The 20,476-nt window shown below is 43.1% G+C and overlaps 4 protein-coding genes across 7 annotated transcripts; 2 read left to right on the top strand and 2 right to left on the bottom strand.

The window, feature by feature from the left end:
- The first annotated feature begins 242 nt into the window (after window positions 1–242).
- On the top strand, window positions 243–3,931 carry pgam1b (phosphoglycerate mutase 1b). The gene is made up of 4 exons (XM_071531188.1): window positions 243–568; window positions 2,211–2,485; window positions 2,595–2,775; window positions 3,227–3,931. Exons 1-4 carry the CDS (start codon window positions 430–432, stop codon window positions 3,394–3,396), a joined length of 765 nt encoding a protein of 254 aa, XP_071387289.1. The 5' UTR covers window positions 243–429; the 3' UTR covers window positions 3,397–3,931.
- Window positions 3,932–4,543: 612 nt separating this feature from the next.
- LOC139654158 (exosome complex component CSL4-like) lies at window positions 4,544–10,151 on the top strand. Of its 3 annotated transcripts, XM_071531229.1 has the most exons (8): window positions 4,544–4,595; window positions 6,134–6,249; window positions 6,522–6,596; window positions 6,970–7,058; window positions 7,183–7,216; window positions 7,367–7,417; window positions 7,837–7,921; window positions 8,679–10,151. In XM_071531229.1, exons 1-8 carry the CDS (start codon window positions 4,568–4,570, stop codon window positions 8,783–8,785), a joined length of 585 nt encoding a protein of 194 aa, XP_071387330.1. In that variant the 5' UTR covers window positions 4,544–4,567; the 3' UTR covers window positions 8,786–10,151. The 3 variants fall into 3 exon arrangements, with proteins under 3 accessions (XP_071387330.1, XP_071387311.1, XP_071387320.1); XM_071531210.1 differs by lacking the exon at window positions 6,522–6,596 and having other exon boundaries at window positions 4,569–4,595; XM_071531219.1 differs by lacking the exons at window positions 6,522–6,596; window positions 6,970–7,058; window positions 7,183–7,216 and having other exon boundaries at window positions 4,569–4,595.
- A 140-nt stretch (window positions 10,152–10,291) lies between these two features.
- Window positions 10,292–15,376, bottom strand: LOC139654266 (lysine-rich nucleolar protein 1-like). The gene is made up of 7 exons (XM_071531357.1): window positions 15,312–15,376; window positions 14,812–14,886; window positions 13,816–13,884; window positions 12,304–13,644; window positions 12,150–12,221; window positions 11,522–11,590; window positions 10,292–11,402 (listed from the first exon to the last, which is right to left on the bottom strand). Exons 4-7 carry the CDS (start codon window positions 13,630–13,632, stop codon window positions 11,097–11,099), a joined length of 1,776 nt encoding a protein of 591 aa, XP_071387458.1. The 5' UTR covers window positions 13,633–13,644; window positions 13,816–13,884; window positions 14,812–14,886; window positions 15,312–15,376; the 3' UTR covers window positions 10,292–11,096.
- Window positions 15,377–18,248: 2,872 nt separating this feature from the next.
- On the bottom strand, window positions 18,249–20,070 carry LOC139654303 (G-protein coupled receptor family C group 5 member B-like). 2 transcript variants are annotated; one of them, XM_071531411.1, is made up of 3 exons: window positions 18,963–20,070; window positions 18,570–18,691; window positions 18,249–18,293 (listed from the first exon to the last, which is right to left on the bottom strand). In XM_071531411.1, the coding sequence occupies exons 1-3, from the start codon at window positions 20,068–20,070 to the stop codon at window positions 18,249–18,251; spliced, it is 1,275 nt and encodes a 424-aa protein (XP_071387512.1). The 2 variants fall into 2 exon arrangements, with proteins under 2 accessions (XP_071387512.1, XP_071387519.1); XM_071531418.1 differs by having other exon boundaries at window positions 18,579–18,691.
- Window positions 20,071–20,476: the final 406 nt, after the last annotated feature.

Raw genomic sequence — 20,476 nt, 5'->3', positions numbered from 1 at the left:
TGGCTATGGTGGTCACTCATGATGTTTTTCTGTTTCGGCAGTTTTCATAGTCTTTCCACAGGAGGATGCAGCAGAAGTGCCATGCCTGCAGGATGCGCTGGTTATGTGGACGTGCTGCTGTGCGCATCCTCCTGCCTCCCTCCTCCTCCTCCGGCGCGCACAGCTCGGACTCTGATTGGTGGAAGCCAGCAGGAAGAGAGCTCGGGTCGTGTGAGCTGTCAAATTCAGACAGACCAGCCAACTCTATAAACCCGCTGCTATAGTCCCTCCACTCAGCACTAAAAAACCATACAGCGCCAGGTTCTCTGTAGCCGTCTGTGGGGCTACAGCAAAGCCAGGACACACCTGTGGACGTTTCCACCGCGTTTGAAGAGAAGCCATTTCCCCGTAACTTCCCGGAAATACAGCGCAGAGGGCATCGGTGTGAGGATGGCCGCGTACAAGCTGGTTCTGATCCGCCATGGAGAGAGCTGCTGGAACCAGGAGAACCGATTCTGCGGATGGTTCGACGCGGACCTGAGTGATACAGGGGTGGAGGAGGCGAAGAGAGGCGGACAGGCCCTGAAAGGTGACGACGGCTCAAACTCTGCTTTAATACATAGATACACCATCAGATAATATCACAGGGGCCTAATCAGCCTTTCTCTCGGTCTTTGGATTAAGCCACTGCAAGCCAGCAAGCCGTGCTTATGCAACCCGGCTCGGCTGGGGGAAACAGGTAGCCAGGCCACTGCGACAAGACAGGCAGGGAGAGGAGGGAGGGAAATAACAGAGTATCATGTTCAGAATGGGCGAGTGCTCTTCTTTTTAATAAGACACTGAATATTCATGCATTTCCACGAGAATATATCGTTTTTGTATTGAGCTTGTTGACGATTTACTGGCGTTACAAATAGGGTGACCATGCGTTTTTTGTTTTAGTGCCTTCAACCCAGCTGGCACTATTACCAGTAATATTCCTGAACCTCCCTTCTCCACAGCTCATGTTCTCACACACCTCTCTAGCTGGTTCCTTGGTTTTGTATCACATATTTTACCATGTTCCCTTTGCTATATCTGTGTCTCTTCCTCCATAGCAGTTCCTCAAACCATGTCCTCTATTAAAACTAGGACTACAAAAATGCATGTTTTTTTTTAACTAGGCGGCCTTTACTTCTGGCCATAACAACATCATGTATCTTATAATAAAAGCTGTTTAGAGGAACACTGTTTGACCATCAAGTCTTTGATATTGAAGACAATGGGGTGAATCATGTGTAGCACAAATTGTGGCTTTGTATAACAGTAAACACAAGTAAATGAATACAATATACACAATAGTTGGCCTTTCGCCATGTCATTCCCTTCCACATCCCTTCTTTCTCATCCATCTTTTATCACTGACAGGCCTACACTGTTTATTGAAAAGGGGAAAAAAACCTGTGGGAAATTCAAAGATTAGAACCAACATATGAATTATCTGTAGTTGGCAAACAACTGTAAGTTGTTTATGTCAAAATATCTATTAAGGGATTTATCAAAATCCCTAGTAATGATAAATACAAAGACGTGTCATTCAGATACAGGAAAGAATGGAGCAGGAGGTCAGGCTGCCAAATAAAGATACCTTCCTTATCATTCCTTATCATCAGCTGTTTGCAATGTCAAATTGTGCTATTCATGCTGCTGGATTTTTTAGGGTTATGTGGAGGGGAGAGGGAAGGGCCAGGGCAGTTTTCGAAACAGTCCTCCACATTATTCCTTTGTGCATGCACACACTCTTGTTGGCTTTCTCTGACCTACAAATAAACCTCCAGGGAAGGTTGCCCTTATGAATCTGACACACCCTCCAATGAAAACTGCTCACAATTGGTGCTCCTCTCTGACAAGTCTGTGCAGGACGGGTCTGCAGAGCCCACACTCCAATGTTCTTTAACTAGCTCTGCCACTGACTAAACAAATGTAAATGTATGAGTGCTGGTAGAAGAGCAATATACAGTGGAGATGTTTTCCCATCAAGTGGAGTGAAATTGCATCGAAAAGGATTTTTTTCACCTTTAACACCAAGAAAGCAATCACGTACATAACCTTACACTTACTTGTTCATAAACCATTTTCACACATTGCATATGCTCTCTCCCTCTCTCTCACTCACACACACTCATGAACGTATACATCTAACATTTACTTTCTTTCTTTCTTTGTTTTGCTTTTCATTTCTCTCTCTCCAGATGCTGGCTATGAATTCGATGTGTGCTACACCTCTGTCCTGAAGCGGGCCATCCGCACCCTGTGGCTCGTTCTGGACGGCATCGACCAGATGTGGCTGCCCGTCCACCGGACCTGGCGCCTCAATGAGCGCCACTACGGTGGCCTGACCGGGCTAAACAAGGCGGAGACAGCAGCCAAACACGGAGAGGCCCAGGTCAAGATCTGGAGGCGTTCCTTTGACACTCCTCCCCCACCCATGGAGGAGGAGCATGACTTCTATAACAACATAAGCAAGGTGAGACAACAAGGAAAACACTGAACCATCGTCTCGTTCTCTCTCTCTCTTTCTCTCTCTTACATACACAGACATCTCATTTACATTACCCATTTCTGTGTTGCGGCAGGACCGACGCTATGCCGACCTGACGGACGACCAGCTGCCAAGCTGTGAGAGTCTTAAGGACACCATCGCCCGGGCACTGCCCTTCTGGAACGATGAGATTGTCCCCCAGATCAAAGAGGGAAAGAGGGTTCTGATTGCTGCCCATGGCAACAGTCTCCGGGGCATCGTCAAGCACCTTGAGGGTAGGGTATAAATAATATTTATATATTAATATTAATATGAAAATGTTTCATACCTCATTTTGTTTTTTGAGTTTTTAATTAAAATTTGCTTGTTATCATTATCATCAATTTAGACAGGAGAATTGTACATCACAGTCTCCCAAAATCACCATGTCATCATGAAATGATTGCACTGAAAGACAATAAACAATAATATTGAATTATTGCCCAGCCCTAGGGTGGAGGGGTAAGGGGAAGGGAAGGAAGAGGTTCCAGAATAATGCAAGAATGAATGGGTGGCTATATGGATGGATATCTTAAAGCCGCAGTAGGTATATTTGGAGAAAAATAGGAACAAACACACTTGTCCCCCCCCCCCAAAATGTGAACTTATTAAACTTATCTATGGACAGACAGCAGAAAGACACACGCATGCAAATGGGTTATAAGCTCTGCATGACTCTGATTGCAGGTATGTCAGAGGAGGCCATCATGGAGCTGAACCTGCCCACAGGCATCCCCATCATGTACGAGCTGGACAAGAACCTGAAGCCTGTGGGGCCCATGCAGTTCCTGGGAGACGAGGAGACGGTGAAGAAGGCCATGGAGGCTGTGGCTGCTCAGGGCAAGGCCAAGAAATAGGCACCTCACCCCCCGAGGGCCGGAGTACAGATCAATCATGTGCTGTTCAGTTACCAAGTTAAAGCAAGGTTATTTATGTATCATCACATACATACACACAGACACACATGCTATACACGATGTACTCATGCACTTCAGTTCAATTCTACCCAGTTTTCACACACATATACAACATTTCAATCTGGCGTTTGATTTGATTGGTCTATACATTGCGACATACCAAGGCATTGAAACATAGTTTCCAGTATTAGACAATGGGTATCAGCTGTGATATGGACCATGATAAGCACTGACCAAAATGCAAATTAGGGACCAGCAAATAGCAGCAAACATAGACTAACCTTATAAAGTCATCCCAAGTATTCCTCTTTACACCCCCCTGTAGATGAAGCTGGGTGCGAACAGTATAACCAAGGCAACACTGGCTATTGTCAAAAGAGCAAGTTGATATGCTCTGCACTGCTGATTTCTGTTTGCTGTGGCATTGTGTGAAACTGAATAAATGTTATGAACCATTATGTGACTAAATCGCTTATCAGTGTCTTGCATCTTTTTACATTACGTTGTCAGCTAGTCCTGTTGGGCTGCTCCTGTGTCATCCTTCTGTGTGAATCACATGTTATGGGAATTAGTGCATGGGTGCAATCCCTTATGAAAAAGAACTATAGTAATCATTTAATACATTTCAGAGGCATCGTATAAATATCACAGCATAACAATAACTATAGCAATGTTATACTTGCTCCACAGAAGATAAAAAATACAATAAGATCACTATAAACTCACTATTGACCACAGATACACCGTAGGTTCACATAGAAATATTATAGGAATGTTGTGTTGTTTTGTTGGGGATTTATAATTTTCCTCCCTCCTATTCATTTTTTCTAGGATTGTTAGGATTAGGATATGGATTGAGAATATGAATTTAGCGGTTATAAATTGCCAAAAATGAACCATAATTATGCATTTTAGATAGTGTGATAGTAGTTTTTCCCACGTGTCCCAGAGAAGATAATCCGTATTGTGATAATACAGCGCTTCCATGTGCCTCAACAAACATGGCGTAGCTAGCCGTCCATCCTTCCGCTGAGCGTGTGAACGGCCAATCAAAATCGACACGGGCCCTTCGTCACAGCCAATTGGCTGACGATCTGCTCTTCTTGAAAACATGTCGCCCATGAAGCTGTGTGTTCCAGGTGAGTCCCGTAAACTTGTGCGTAAACGTGCTTCCAGTGTAGATTTAAAGCGCACAGCATGTTGTGAGAGTATTTGTATGTGTTAGCGTTTGTTTATGTCGCCATTTTTTTTGCTAGAAAATACAGCGGAACTCCAGTACGGCAGTGAGAAATCTCTTTCCTGTGACTAACCAGCTCACATTAGCTGCCATGCGCTCGAGTGTTGTCGATGCGTTGCTATTTAACTTGATATTTCGTCACTTTTATCTGACTAACAGCTGCCAGGAAAAGGGCATATCGCTTCAGTGTAAGACGATGCATGTGTTTTGGGGCTAGTATCCCACTGCTCCACGATAAACAAGTGTGTGGTTCGGTTGGGACTCGTAGTTATCTGCAAGTTGTTGACCTTTACTTTCCAAGGCAGGGCTCCTCGGCAGGCTCTTGACGTGCCCTGCCCATAGCCCCAGGCGGGACAGCAGCAGTTCTAGCATTCCAGCTCTCACTTGTTTTGATTCACCCTTCATGTAAACCACGGGAAATCCTCACTTTTATTGCCTTGACTGAGTATAAGCAGTGGCATTGCCAGCATCAACAAGCTGTAAAAAAAAAAAAAAAAAAAAAAAAACTGGTAGCAGATTGGTTCACATAGAAGTGTTGTATGAGGTCTAATTGTGTGTGTGTGTGTGTGTGTGTTTCAGTGTTTTGCAGAGTTACACATAGGCACAGTTTTAGATAGTAGCAGCCTGGGTTGGTGTCAGTCCTGGCAGATACAGGGTCAGCTTTTCTTGTCAGATAATGGCAAGGGAAAAGGGTCAAAGCGGCCTGGCAGGTGATTTTAGAGCAGTAGTTCTCCTCTGCCTCAGATCAAGGGAAGTTTGGGCCAAAGGCACAGGTCTAGTATGAGTTGAATCCAATCCTTTGTGCAGACTGGAGTTTGTCTGGGAGGATGTTGCCCTGTCCTAGTTTGAAGAGTGCATAGAGGCAGATAAAAAGTTTTGTATTTTTTGGGTTACACAGTCCATTAGATGAGAAGGTGTTCACTAAAGAGCTTGGTCTTTAGCCTTTTCTTAAAGATTGAGAGGGACTCTGCGGATCGAATGGAGTTTGGTAACTCGTTCCACCGCCGAGGAACCACAGAAGAGAAGAGTCTGGCTAGAGACTTAAGGCCTTGCTGTGGTGGCAGCACCAGACGCCGTTACTTGGCAGAGCGTAGTGAGCGGGAGGGAGCGTAGACCTGAATGAGGGAGTTCAGGTAGGTCGGAGCTGTTTTTGGTCGCTGCTTTGTAGGCGAGCATCAAGGACTTAAACTTGATGCAGGCAGCAACCGGGAGCCAGTGGAGGGATATGAACATATTTCGAAGCATGTTCTTCTATAGATTCTTAGGCAGAAGTACTGGACATGTAAACATGTCACTGAGACATCTAGCCCAATCTAGTCCTCTCTAGCGGTTAGAGTTTTTGTTAAAAGTGTGGGGATACTTATGTACAACCTTTCCCCAACCCATCTCCCTCCTTTGGTCTTTCAGTGCCTCTGTATTTCCCCTCTTGTTTGTACCCAGGTGACAAGTTATGCAGCACAGAAGACTGTATTCCTGGCACAGGCGTGTACCTCCGACACGGCTACATATACTCCTCACTAGCAGGCTACGTGCTGAGGAAAAACGAGGGAGAGGAGGTGAGGGGTTGCGGGTGTGGCAGGTGCAGGTAGGAGAGAGGGGTGTAGCTGTAGCAGAAAGCTGTAGAAGCAGAAAATAATTGTATTGCACAACAAAATAGGTTGTTGTGCAATACAAAATGTTCAGTGCCTCAGATGAAATATGCATTATTATGTTTTGTGTGACAGGTCTTTTCTTCAGGCTGTTTTCAATTGGAATCATAAGGACTGAACAGGTTTTGTGCGTCTCCGCGTGTGTTTATAGTCATGTGTGTGCTTTCATCTCTTTGCAGTTGCCAGTGATCTCAGTGGTGAGGGAAACGGAAACGCAACTACTGCCTGATGTAGGCGCAATAGTCACCTGCAAGGTATGGGTCAGCCTTCAGCCACTCTACACACTGGCCACTAAATACACACATGCTGCACACACTTTCCAAAAAGTCACATCCCAGTTACCGTATGTACACTGGCCAACAAAGTATTTTAATCTTGATCGATAACGTTGTGCAAGTTAAGGCAAGAGTTGGGAAAGGGATCTGTATATTTTGCAAACAGCACACATTTTTCTGATAGACCAAGATGTAACCACGACAAGATTGCAGAAAGTGAGTGAGTGCCTTCAGTGATCATCTGGTGCCTGTCTAGCCACTGTTAGACATTTACTCTTATGTCAGCAGTGCTACCAAGCATCAAACCAAGCCTGTGTTTTGTGTTGAACTTTGCTACTCTTTGATTGGACAGGTGACCAGCATTAACCCCAGATTTGCCAAGGTTCACATCCTTTATGTAGGCTCCACGCCGCTGAAGGACCGCTTCAGAGGGACTATCAGGTAACCACAAAAACTAAAGGCCTATACAGACTAGTCCCTCTGACAAATAATGAGGCTATGGTATTACAGTGAAACCCCAGATTATTCTGTTCCTAAACTGACCTTACTCTCTCTCATTCTACAGAAAAGAAGACGTACGAGCAACAGAGAAAGACAAGGTGTGTTTGAATTCATGCTTTCAGTCAGGTCATCCATCTGCCTTTGCTGTAGCCTCCTTTTTATTTATGAAACTGAGATGTCACGTTTAGAGTGAACTGCTACAGTATGCGGTACTACCCACTGAAGCCTTTCCCTTTCATCGTTTATAGGTGGAGACATACAAAAGCTTCAGACCTGGTGACATCGTCCTGGCTAAAGTGGTATCCTTAACCTTACCCTGGGTCAATGACAAATACAAACAATTTTAATAATGCTTTGGTTGTTACTGTTGCTTTTTTTTAGTGCCTTTTCCTCAATAATTGAGTATCTCAAGTACAGTTAACAAAACAGCTTCCCAAAAAGTCATGTAGTGTGACCATGATTATTGGGAATGATTTGGTATTTAAAATAAGAATACTTGGTGGGGTGACTACGCCGCTTTTGCATGTTCTTACCATAGTTCTTATATTTATTTATTTTTTTATTAGATTGCAACTGCTTTTAGATATTTACCCTGAATTCTTTCAAATGACAATTCCCCTTCTAAAATCCAATCTTGGTGATGTCTGATTCATTATCTGTAGTGTGAACATCTTTTGTGTTTACCTTTGTGTTGCTGACCCTTGACCTGTGGTACCAGATTTCTCTTGGTGATGTGCAGTCTAACTACCTGTTGACTACAGCAGAGAATGAGCTAGGAGTGGTGGTGGCACACAGTGAAGCAGGTAACGCGTGTTGCTCAATTAGATTTAGTTGCTCAATTTTGTCTGATTTGTTCTTGTTGGGTTTTTTTTTATGTTTTTAAACTTGAAATCCTGGACAATACTGATACAACACTGCATACATAAATATGACCCCACTTCAACATAAGATGGTGCAAGAGCAACTGTCCAAATAAAAGTGGAGGGAAAAAAAGTCATAGCAAATCATCACCTTATTTTATGTGACTGCAACTTTCACTACAGTGGTACTTAGGCACAGATGGTTTCAACCTCTTTCGTCAAGCATCCGCTCAGACATTGAGACAGTACAGTGTCATTTGTTTGTGGTGCCAATTTTGATCTACTAACCTGTGCGCACCTGCATGGACATTTGGCACGTTTGACTCAATATGCATTATGCAGAGTTGCAGGAGTAATGATGGAGATTGCAGTGCTTTTAAGAAAATAAGACTTGGGCCCATATTTCCCAGGCAACAATAAGACTACTTTGTTTTCTATAAGAAATACTGAGCTTGTATTGAACTCTCTTTCCATGTTGGACCAATTCTTTGGTTTTGTAGAAAAAAAAGTCTCATCCACAGGATAGGGACCCCATTTTTGTGAAGTCACATGCCTCTCTATTTTTTTCAGTAAAACTTTGAACTGTTTGAACTGAATTTATATTGTGATGTTAATGACACAGTACAAATGTTTACCTATGTTCCTCTATCTCTGTCCCTTTCATCCCATGTACACCACATTTACCTTTCCTGTAAACTAGGTGCCCAGATGGTGCCCATCAGCTGGTGTGAGATGCAGTGCCCGCGGACGCATGCCAAAGAGTTCCGCAAAGTGGCGCGGGTGCAGCCGGAGTATTTGCAGGCATGAGGTGGCTGCAGCAGGAGCCTGAGCCCTGAAACTTCTTCCACAAGGAACACACAGCTTCCCCTCCCCCCTTCACACAAACACAGGACCTGTCCTCAAGATCTGAATGAATGGACCACATGCATATTGTGGGCTACTTCCTGGTTTGATGTCTTTACTCTTTTTTTTTTTTTTTTTAATACCTGTCCCTCGGTACATTATGTCGTCATCCACTTTTGCCAGCTTGAAAACATGGAAGCAGCATCTCGCTTAACTGCAAAAGTTTGTCAGGGTGCATTATGAACAAGCCAGTCACTGTTAAGGCGGTTTTTCTAAATCGAGATGTAAGTTAATGTATCAGCAAGGCTCAAGCATTCCATAGGGCTACAATTTGATTTGTTGCCTCCAAAATGGCCAAGATGACAAGCTGATAAGGCAAACAAAATGACTGTTTACTCAGGACGTTACAATGCAACCTCCAACCTACAAAGTGATATTGCGATGTTGCCTGGCTAAAGAAATCAGAATTTTGCAATTGCTGAAGAAAAAACATGTTTTTTCCCAGCAAATATCTATTTTGGTTAGAGCAAAATAGATGGCAGAGAAGTTTTTCTTTTCTTCATAGATACAGTATTCACTCAGTTTGGCAATGTTATGGCATTTGAACATTTATTCATCATCAGCTTGCTGGCAGGCTGAAGCAGATTGCTTGCAGATTGCTGGTTGCATAAACCCATTTGTTAAATGTTAGCCCAGATTACATATCATGCAAAGAAAACATGGATGAACAGTGAATTTTGTAACCAGACAGATTATTGCAAAGGGCAACAACTGTATTTGGTCTGAAACAAAAAGACTTGAGACCAAAAATGCTGCATAGCGAGCGCTGTGCTTCAGAATTGGCTGGGAGAACTGTATGATGTCATTGAGTGGCTGAGTTGTTTTATGTGTATGGTCCATAAGTGGTTTGATGGAGATGATGGGGGAAATATATCCATTAACTTAGTTGAAAGACAGTTGGATCTTCTGAGGCTGATTTTCCTTATTCCTATCCAGCTTTTCCAGTTTCATGTAACGGGATAGGGGAATAGGCTGGGTGTCGTCTGTACACCGGTTCGTACATTTTTAAGGAAAGTGAATGTGATTGATAAGTGAGCCTTATGTTCAATAATCATAAGACAGCTAACACACATGGAATATTGAAGTATAACACATGATAGTCAAATGTGTGCTTTCTTTTTGCAGCACATTATCAAAACTAAATGAGTATGACCCTGCAACAACCAAGGAGAAATGTTATTTCTATTTTCACTTTGAAAAAACTTTGCCTTTCCTCATTATGTTTCTGTCTAGAGGTCATGTGCAAGAATGAAATAAAGTGATTATCAAAACCCTCAGCATGAGTTTTTCCTCTTTTTATCCAGACTGATGCTAGTGACCTACTTGAGTGAGTCGATTAAAGTTCAGGAGTGACTCTCATGTTTGACACATCCATTTCCCCCCCAGCGGTTCACTTTCACACAGCTCTGCATACCAATTTACCTCTGGCAGGAAAGTTGGTCACATCCTATCTCCAGTCCAGTAGGGGTGTTTCAATACAACCTTAAACTGCAGTTCAGGGTTGATCTCCCTCTGCTACATGCCCTATACCTTTCCTTGGGTCCTCATCACTCTCATTTCTGTCATGAAAAATATTGCACTAGTGAATAAGTATAATCAAAGACAACAAAGATAAAGTCAATGTGTTACCTGACATTGCATGTAATGCATTTAGTATATTTGTCATTAATAAAATGTGGACATAATTGAACAGTCTATACATCAAAGGTACCTGATATCTATGCGAGTAGCTAACTGTTTTCTTAAGTCCTTTGCTGTCCCTTGTGTTAAATGTCTGGAAACCTTTTACAAGGGAAAGCACATAAATAAGGACAGCATAACTTTTTAGCCCGTCCCAGTATTGACAGACACAGCACTGATCCATATGAATCACATGAGTTCTGATGATGGCTTCACACCAAAAAGGCAAGAACATGTAAAACTCAAGTTTTAGGTAAAAACCAGCCCAGTTCAGCTAGATTTTCATGTCAACTTTGAGGACATTTAATACATGTACAACTTTCATTCTGTGATTCTCTAGTATTCATTTATATGTCCTTATATGTTTAATGGACAATCTGTTGCAAGATGAATGTGGCCTCTCCATTAGAACCAAACAAAGAGACTGGCCTCTATCCATAATATCAACAGAAACAGTTCAACATACATACAAAACCACACTTTTCATTCAACCACACACAGCTCCATTCAAGTCTAATACAATCCCCTAGTTTGATCAATCATCAAAGCGGGTTGATCGACATGCATTGACGTCAATGGAGAATTTCTTATTGGACGGTGCTGCAAACCCAAGTCCTGCCCCCCTGCCACTGAAGTCCATTCGGCGCGACTGAGCGCGCTCAAACTCTCCCTGAAGCGCTTGCTGCAAGTTCTGCTGTGCCTCCTTCCCCAGTGCCATATTTTCTCGTCCAGCGCCCGCTCCAGCTGGCTGGGCGCCCTTTTTGAAGCCACCCATCAACCGGAGGAACTTCTGCTGTTGTGCAGAGCTGTCGAACTGGGCGGTGCCCCATTGGCCCAAACCCTGAGGAGCATAAATGTTGGGGATATATATTAGAAATTAAGTACAGCAAAGAAAAAAGTCAAAGGTATAATAGATTGTTTTATTGTGTTTCCAAAACAGTTTTATTTGTTGACACCAACCGAAGGTTTAGCAGGTATTCGAGGTTGAGATGCCTTGTCAATCTCCATTTGTAGAGCCAGTCTTCTTTCCTATGACAAAAAGCAGCTGTGTTACTCATAAGTTACAAGTATTAGTGTATCACTTTTTGTTAACCACAGCCTACTTATAATAATAAACTTTATTGATATAGCACTTTTCAAAAAACAGCCTTACAAAGAAAAGGCAGTGGCAATAAAATCAGCAAATACAACATAGAACAGCACAAAATGTTACCACTGAAAATCTATGTGAGAGCAAATCTATCATAGATGTGAAGCCCCCTACACAGTTCAGCAGTATAGCAGAGAGGAGGCGAGTGAATGATCCTGGTTCAGTGTCTGTAGACACTGCCATGCCTCCTAATTGCCACTAGGGGTCAGGCAAGCTAACTGTGAGTGAGTGAGTGAGTGAGTGAGTGAGTGAGCGAGCAACTTATGACTGTCAGTTATTATATTGCTTTCATATAAAGGACATATTGCATTGCAGTGATATGATTCACAAGAAGTTTCAAGAAGTTTTGGAACGGAACAAGGACAAAAAGATCTCAGCCATCTAAGCGGATCTACTGTATCATGGAGATGTGTTTGATTATGAGAAGAGGCAGTCTACCTGGTTGATGGTCACCTCATCTGTGTTTCCAGTCTTCTCTGACAGGAAGACCACATCCATGTGGGGCGTCGCCTGAAACACAGCCGAGGGTAACTCACCACACAAACACAACACCCAAGCATGGTGTCGATAACCTCAGACCACACACACTCACCCCTTGGTCTTCCTGCTCATCGTTGTCCACCTGCTCTAATTTGATCTTCTTACTCTTCTTCTTTTTTGCAGAAGTGTCAACACCCTCCTCTGCTTCTTTCTCACTCTCCACCTTTATTTTAACCTCAGAGGAGCTCTTCTTCCTCTTCTTTTTCTTGCCGTTTGTGTCACCAGCCGCTGCTGCAGTGTGCGTTTCCCTACTCTGCTCCTCCTCCATGACTAGCGGTTCCTCCTCTTCTCCCTTTGAGCTTGCTGTTTTCCTCTTCTTCTTAGGCTCCCTCTCCTCCACTTCACTGGCCTCCGCAGATGCTTTTCTCCTCCGCTCCTTTATTCCTTTTTTCTTTCGGCTCTCACTCTTCTCACTCTTCTCTTCTTCTCCTCCTCTCTTCTTGTGCTTAATTTCTTTATCCTCCTTTGCTGCCGCTTCAAGCTTATCTTTGCCTGCTTTCTTCCTCTTGGCGTTGTGTTGGATCTCCTGTGTTCCTGCTTCGTTTGCCCCCTCTGGAGTTGCAGCTTCAAGCGCAGTCTTTGCCTCTTTCTTCTTCTTCTTTTTCACCATTACTTCCTCAACCACTCCGGTCTCGCCCTCTGGTGTCACCAACCTCTCTCCATTGTTCTCCGATTTAATTTTAGCTTTCTTTTTCTTTTTTGATACCGCTGTTCCACCCTCTCCTTCCCCTGTAGGTTCAGTAGTTTTATTCTCTTTCTTCACAGTGGTTTTCTTTCCCTTTTTCTTTTCTTTACTTTGCTCCTCAGTCTCATCGCCGCTTGCAACTAAAATATTGGTCTTTGCCTTCTTGGCTTTCTTCAGCACTTTATCCTTTCCTACTTGTTCTTCCTTTACATTTTCCTCAACTGGTTCAAACTGTGCTGACTTCTTTTTAATTTTCTTCTGTTTTTCTCCTTCCCCCTTTGCCAAGCTCTGTGCAGTTTCCCCTGTATTTTCTTGCTCAGCCGGCTGTTTCTTCTTTTTGCCGATTCCTTTATCATTTCCATTCTTTTCCTTGACATCATGGCCGTTGGCATCATTCACAGAGTCACTGACAATCTTTTTCTTCTTCTTTTTCTCCTTTTCACCACCGCCATCCCAATTTGAAGACTCCTCTACTTTAACAGCGGTCTCACTTTTATTCTTCTTTTTCTTTTCCTTTTTTACTCCCGCTAGGCTCCCCTCATCAATAGAACTGTCTTCCTTTTCAGGTGCAGCGGCTTGTCCTTTCTTGCTTTTCTTCTCTTTCTTTATAAGACTCTCCGTTACACTCTGCTCATCCTCTTTGACAACCGGCATCTTCTTTTTCCCCTTGCCCACTGGCATCTCCACAGCAACCATCTTCTGGCCTGCCTGGTGAGAGAAATCTAATTGCTGAGAAAGAATACTGAATAAAAACATCAAGGTTGCAGAATGTATGTGTGTGTGTGTGTGTGTGTGTGTGTGTGTGTGTGTGTGTGTGTGTGTGTGTGTGTGTGTGTGTGTGTGTGTGTGTGTGTGTTTAAGAGAGCAGTAGACACTAACCAAAAGTCTGGCTGGCTGCTTAGGCTGGGACTCCTGATCAATGTCTTTCTGCAGGGCCAGTCGTTTTACCTGCAGGGAACGGAACATAAAGTTGTGTCAAAATGTATGTGGTTATAAAAACCTTTACAACATACCGACATGTCATTATGCATGTCTATGTTCTTGTCTTTGTCCTTTTGTCTACTTGTTAGTCCACCTGACTTGTCTCATCTTGTCTGTATGCATGTTTGTCTGTCTGTCCATGCACCTTTTCATCTGTTTGGGAAATTCACTAACATTTATCACATATGGTATTTTTGGGGCGAGGAAAGCTGTTAGGGAACAAATAGGGATTGTAAAGGTGGGTGATATGCTAAGGCAACTTCACCACTGTTTGTACCACTTGCAAATTTTAAACTAAAAAAACAAAATATTTTAAACACACAGGGTAAGTGTCAGTATAATGACTAATGTGGTACTCTGCACATGTGCACTCATATTAGTTATTCTGGCTGTCTATAAACCAAGTTGTGTTGAGCACATCTTACATTTAAGCAGCATTTTCTATGTCAACCTTGTCATGTCAACCTTGTCAACCTTGTCAACCTTGTCATGTCTACCTTGTCATACAGGTGTGACTTTTCTAACCTGGCAGATCCTTCTGATTGTTTTGCACAGCTTATGACAGGGAGCCTATGGTACACTAGCCTACTGTATAACTGAACACTCGCTAACTCCCTCACTACTGTTAACAGTTGCATCAGTGCTGCTACACTGGAGCTATTCTTTGGTTTTGAATGTAAACTTGTAGTGTGTTCATGTTTAGTCTACATACAGTATGTCTTATATGCATAGTCCTGTTATGTTTATTCCTACACCTAGTGCGTCAGTCCTGTATTGTGTATCGGTCTTCAGTGTGTGTGTCAGTGCCAGCACCAATTAAGCAGGTAACGTTGTACTTGGAGAATAAAATAGATTCTGATAGAAAATCTGCTATCTGATGATGCAGGTGAGTACCTGGTCAATGGCAATCTCATTGGACTTAGGTACAGACTTCTCCGACACAAAGATCACGTCCTCATAGGAATCCGTCTGAAACCAAACATAAAGTAAATATAGTCTTATTCATTAAGGCAAATTAACATGCAGCCCCACTGCACATACACATATAGAGAACTGTTATCACAGAGTAGCCCTGTTGCTACATGAGTTGTTTTGTTACTACACGCTTCACCAAAAGCAACATGTAAAGGGGGACTTGCCACTTTCAGCTGAATACGGCTATAATGACAGCAAGCTAAAAGCATTTTGCAGACAAACTTCACTGCACCTCCTCTAGTCTTAAACCACGTTAGCTACCGAACTGCTGCTAGCTAGCATTAGCTAAGCAAGAAGCCGACTAGCAAAAGTAATGCTGACATTGAAAGAAAAAAGTCAGTAAACTAGTAAGACTACTATATTCTCATTCCAGTAAAATACCAATGTAAAATCTGAATAGAAAACAACGGTTTACTCACTTTGCACACTGTAACAATTCACGTGGAAGCGCGTTTACTACTCTCTTACCCCGGAAGTAGTTTCGTCCTCCCGTTCCTGTGACTTGCCAAGCGTCTATAGCAACGTGTGTGTGTGTGTGTGTGTGTGTGTGTGTGTGTGTGTGTGTGTGTGTGTGTGTGTGTGTGTGTGTGTGTGTGTGTGTGTGTGTGTGTGTGTGTGTTCTGAGCAGAAGAAGTTGTTGTATTGAAGCTGAGCCTTTACGGGGATGATTCAAGTTTTCATTTTTTCCATTTTTTTCCAATATTTTTCCCCAAGTAGGTGTCTCTGGGACAAACACATTTTTTGTGACCTAATCTCTATTTGTAGGGTCTATAAAATGTAAAGTGCTGGGGCCCAAAACTGAAAATTTGATATTTACAGTGGGTTCTTTTTGGGAAGGAAAGTAGGCCTAATAAGCGAGGGAGGGATTAGTAGAGGAGAGTGAGAAAATGAGAGTAGCCGCAAAAGAAAAGCTAAAAAAAAATGGACAGAAATGAGAAGACATGTAGAATGACAAGTGTGATTATAGCCTGACCCAATATGGTGGAGAGTGTTTAGTTTAGTGACTGCGTGACTGACTGGATCATCTGAGATGTGTGCATTTTAATTTGTGATGGAATCGAACATATTAAATGCATCATGAAACATTGCTTTGTTCTTGTGAAGCCTGGCATAATGTTTTATGTCATTTGTGGAAATAAGGAACACAAAACTTTCCTGTTGTGACCCGTCCAAATCCAAATACACAAAAGAATTTGTAATCAACACCTGGCCTTTCATTGATGATGTCTCTGCTCCTTTCTGCTTTTGGGTCAGAGAGAGACGAAAGGTGCAGAGTAAGGAGATGAGGAGGACGTTGAAGACACTAAAAGAACATGGAAAGCATTTGAAGGATCCCTTAAAAATTTATTTTCATATGCACTGCATATTTCCATCTGAAACTTAGCTCTAGGACAAAACAAAAACAAAAACCAAAAGCCTTCCACAGTATTTAACCAGAAAGCCATTTAATTTGTTATTGTATGAGAAATGGTTCAGAACAACATCATACCCTCCTCTAGGGATTCACAGTAGTAATTGACTGTATTCTTCCTCGCTCCGTCTCTGCAAAGTAACTTACTGCAGTAAAGTGGATCCAAGGCCAGTGCACCGTAAAGGTTAAGAGGCTGAGGAAACGTCAATTTAACAACAAGAAAGTATTTAACGAAACACTTAAGAGCGAAGAAAATGTGCACCGATGTGTTAGCCACTTTGTGCAAATCACATTACAGACATTCATGTTATGCTGCCATGAAAGAGTGATAATACTATCACAAGGGCTTCTCAAAGGAAAATACCAGTGTTTTTTCACATTTGGGATAATTACATAATTGCACATCTATTGTGTAGTGTTACTCCCTTAAAATCCTGCAATAATATTATTTCATTGTATACATACTTATGAGATCATCAGTCAGTGCCAACTACAAATCTAAAAAACAAATGGACTTGGAGCCAAACTCAGTAGTGTCATTAATGTAAACAATACACATGGAAAATAATCTTAAATCATTTCAAATGTTAATAAATATATTGCTCATTCTGAAAGGTTCCAGTTAAATTCACCATGATGGATCATTGTTTCAGACTGAATGTTCTTGGGATATTTGATGGAATTTGAAACTGAATGGGATTCTATGAACAGCAGAATGTAATGTGATGCTGATTTACATTTCACAACACAATCAATTGCCTTGTTGAATCTAAAGTGAGCAAATGAGATAGATGAGTGAAAAACTCAAAAACTAAAACTGGTATTTTCCTTCAAAATGTATATATCAAAATTCTAGAAAACACTGAAAATACAATATTAATTGTGACACATTACATTGTTTCTTAAATGTGCTTTTACATGCATTCAAATCTCAGACTGTCACAATGCCCAGACATGATTAGAGCTGATAAAGTGCAAATTCACAACTTCAAAAAGTACTGCAAACCCTTTACTGCAGTAGGCCTACATATATATTGCAGTACTGAATAGCTATTTACTATAATCTTATAAAAAAAAAAAACTAATTATTTGCATGCATATCAAAGCTATGGACTTTTATTTTGCCTTTTATATCATCCCTCAACACTCCAGAGGTCAAGATAGGGTCTATTAAGTAAAGCATGGATGATATCCAGTAGCACTTAGATTAGATTTTTAGTCAGTGCTAATAAAAAGGAGATTTGAAGAGAAAAATACTGCAAGAGTGTCCTTGGTGTCTTTTCAGCATGAAGTAGAGGGGGCAGGCAAGCTTTGTGGGCGTATTGAAGTAATTTACATGAACGTCATGAAGGTCTTCCTGTATCGCAGCTTTAAGCCAAACAGAAAGAGAAGCTATAAATATCACAACACTAAAGGTAAGTTTCACAAAGCAAACAGTACAGATGATCGGTAATCAGCAAGAAGCCGCACTGGTTTCAGAGCCTTGCTCTTCCAAAGTGTTTAGCTGTACAGTAATGCAAATTAAAGTCCCTACTTGAATCTTAATTTGCCTCTTGGTCCAGTGGCAGTTGATTCAGTTACTTCCCTTCAATGGCTTGCTGGACACATTAGTATTTGATCCTCATACAAGATAACATGACTCCATCTCCTCATCAGTATGTTACAAGCAAGATTTCATGAGCAGATCTGTGCTGATCAAAATAATGCACTGTAAATGCCCTCACAATCAAGTACAATCAAGAAAACTTAACAAAAATACTATTATATATGTTTGTAAAATTCATAGATGTATCCAGAAACACAAATTTAGCTCCCATCAAATCCAAGAGCTCATTCAAACTGATGTCTGTAATACTTCATTCTTCTTAGGCAACAGGGAACTTCTACGACCATCACACATCCACCAGCCAGTGGATCCTCTTGTCTTCAAGTCTTGACTCCTATATTACCACAACTGTCTTCCAGTGTAGTTAATTGGGGCTGTAGGCATCTACAAGAGACAAACAAGTAGCTGTTAAGTATAATGGTGCATTAAGTTAGTTGGTGAGAGAGAGAGGGGGAGAGAGAGAGAGAGAGAGAGAGAGAGAGAGAGAGATCTTCAGAGCTATAAGAACGAATCTGATCAGTTATGATTTATGTCATTTTCAATTCTGTCATGTCATTTAGAGTTGACAATGTAGGCTATGCTCAATGTATCCGTGTTCAATATTGTTTGGGTTAGGGTTAGGGTTAGGCTTAGAGAGAGAGATAGCAGGTCTGTTTCTGCCATACTCACTGTTCCACCGTTCATGACGAGGGCCATCTCAGTGGGTTGGTAGACGTGACCTCTGAAGGGGATGCCAGGACGGATACTCCCATGGCTGCTGTGGTATGTTCCACCTCGGAGAGCTGACAGACCAAGCAGGGTAAAACCATATAGCAAATTCAGTGACCTTAGCAGGCAGATGCAAACACACACACACACACACACGTTACAGGTGTCATTCATGCTAGCAAGGATTATAGCATCTAGATTATAACAATTCTAGTTTATGGAGTCCCTGGATGACTGCTTTACCAATGGACTTGAGTTTGATGGTTTGAAAGGATGGTTTTCCTATCAGAGGAGTGATTTTAGCTCTGTTATACACACACACATGCGCACACACATGTAACGTACTTGCACTGTGTTCCTCCATGGAGTAGGCCTGGTTATCTGGGAAAGACCGGTGAGAGTGTGTGGGGAGCTCCTCTCCAAAGTGCGGCGGAGGGGTAGGCTGACTGGTGTCAAAGAAGTCTTGCGCGGTGGACGACGGAGGTTTCCACAGACACAGGTGGGCTTCTGGGATAGCGTGGAACAGCAGCAGGATCCAGCCCTGAGTGACCAGGGCCACCGCCAGCGCAGGCTCGTCCCACGTCTTCACGCCCTTCCTTCCCCCCATCCCGGACCTCTCCCCTCTCCCCTTCATCCTCAGTGCCTGACTGCCGTACAGATAGAACCCCAGCCAGGCAACCCACAGCAGTGCTGAAGCCAGACAGGACAGGAAGAGCCAGACGCCATTACACCTCCATCTCCGTTTTTCACTCGCTCCTTCTCTGTCTTCCTCCCTTCCACTTCCTCCCTCTGCTTCCATCTCTCCTCCACACAGCACCACCCCCAGTGAAAGCCCCATAGCTGTGAGGAGCAGCCCCAGAGTGTAGCTGCAGGTCAGAGCAAAGTCTAAAGGCGGGTAGTCGCAGGCCGGGTGACCTTCCCTGACTACAGTCAGCAGGACCCATTCGGCAGAAATGATCCCCTGAACCAGGGCCAAGGCCATCCCAAGCCCTGCCAGGCAGCTGCCTGCTGGGCTAGTCTTGCCAGCCACCAGCCTCCTGAGCCTCACACCCTGGACTAACAAGCTGGAGAAGCAGAGGGCAAAAAGGGGCCCCCAGAGGGCCCTGCGGACCACACAGAGGGCCTGGTTTTTCCCTACCAGGAAAGCCAGAGAGAGGGAGAAGAGCCCCAGGAGCGTGGCCAAGAGCAGGAGAAGAGGCCCCAGGCCAGAGCGCCTGGCAGGGTCGCAAATAGAGCGCAGCCTGGTGAGGAGGACTAGTGAGAGGACCAGAGAGGCGAGGGCCCCGCCGCAGGCCATCGCCTCCAGAACCACCCCCCAAACTGACTCCAGGTCACACAGCACTCTGTACGGAGGGTCCACATCCACACTGCATCCCCGTGGAGGAGCAGAGGGGTGTGATGAACCACAGCCAATCAGTGCCAGGAGGCAGAAGATGATATGGCTGACGGCCATCTTAGAGAGACAGGACGAGGAAGAATGTGATAAGATAAGGAGAGAGAGAGAGAGAAGGGTATAAAGGTACAGAGGGATAAAAAGCAATAAACCGAAAGTGATGGTGTGGACAGAGATACAGAGATGTGGGATGGAGAAATGTAGTGATAAATCATATTAGTTTATACAGTGTTTCCATAATTCTAGTCATACAATAGCACACACTATAGCAATCGATAGATTAAGGTCTGATAACACTATTTTATTTCAGAAGGGAATATGTCACTCTCCCTTTCAGGCACACATACACACATACACACACACACACACACACACACACATAGACGCACACAGTGCACAACCCAGCACAGAACTGCTTTTAGCACTGGGCAATGGTTTCCATGGGAACGAGAAACAGCGTGGGCTG

The sequence above is a fragment of the Centroberyx affinis genome, unplaced genomic scaffold (genome assembly GCF_046629955.1).
Source record: "Centroberyx affinis isolate AG114_WGS23_722 - 3 ecotype Tasmania unplaced genomic scaffold, CSIRO-AGI_Caff_v1 ptg000141l_1, whole genome shotgun sequence".
In the NCBI taxonomy this organism is placed as follows: domain Eukaryota; kingdom Metazoa; phylum Chordata; class Actinopteri; order Beryciformes; family Berycidae; genus Centroberyx; species Centroberyx affinis.
This window is presented reverse-complemented; position numbering and strand designations above follow the sequence as displayed.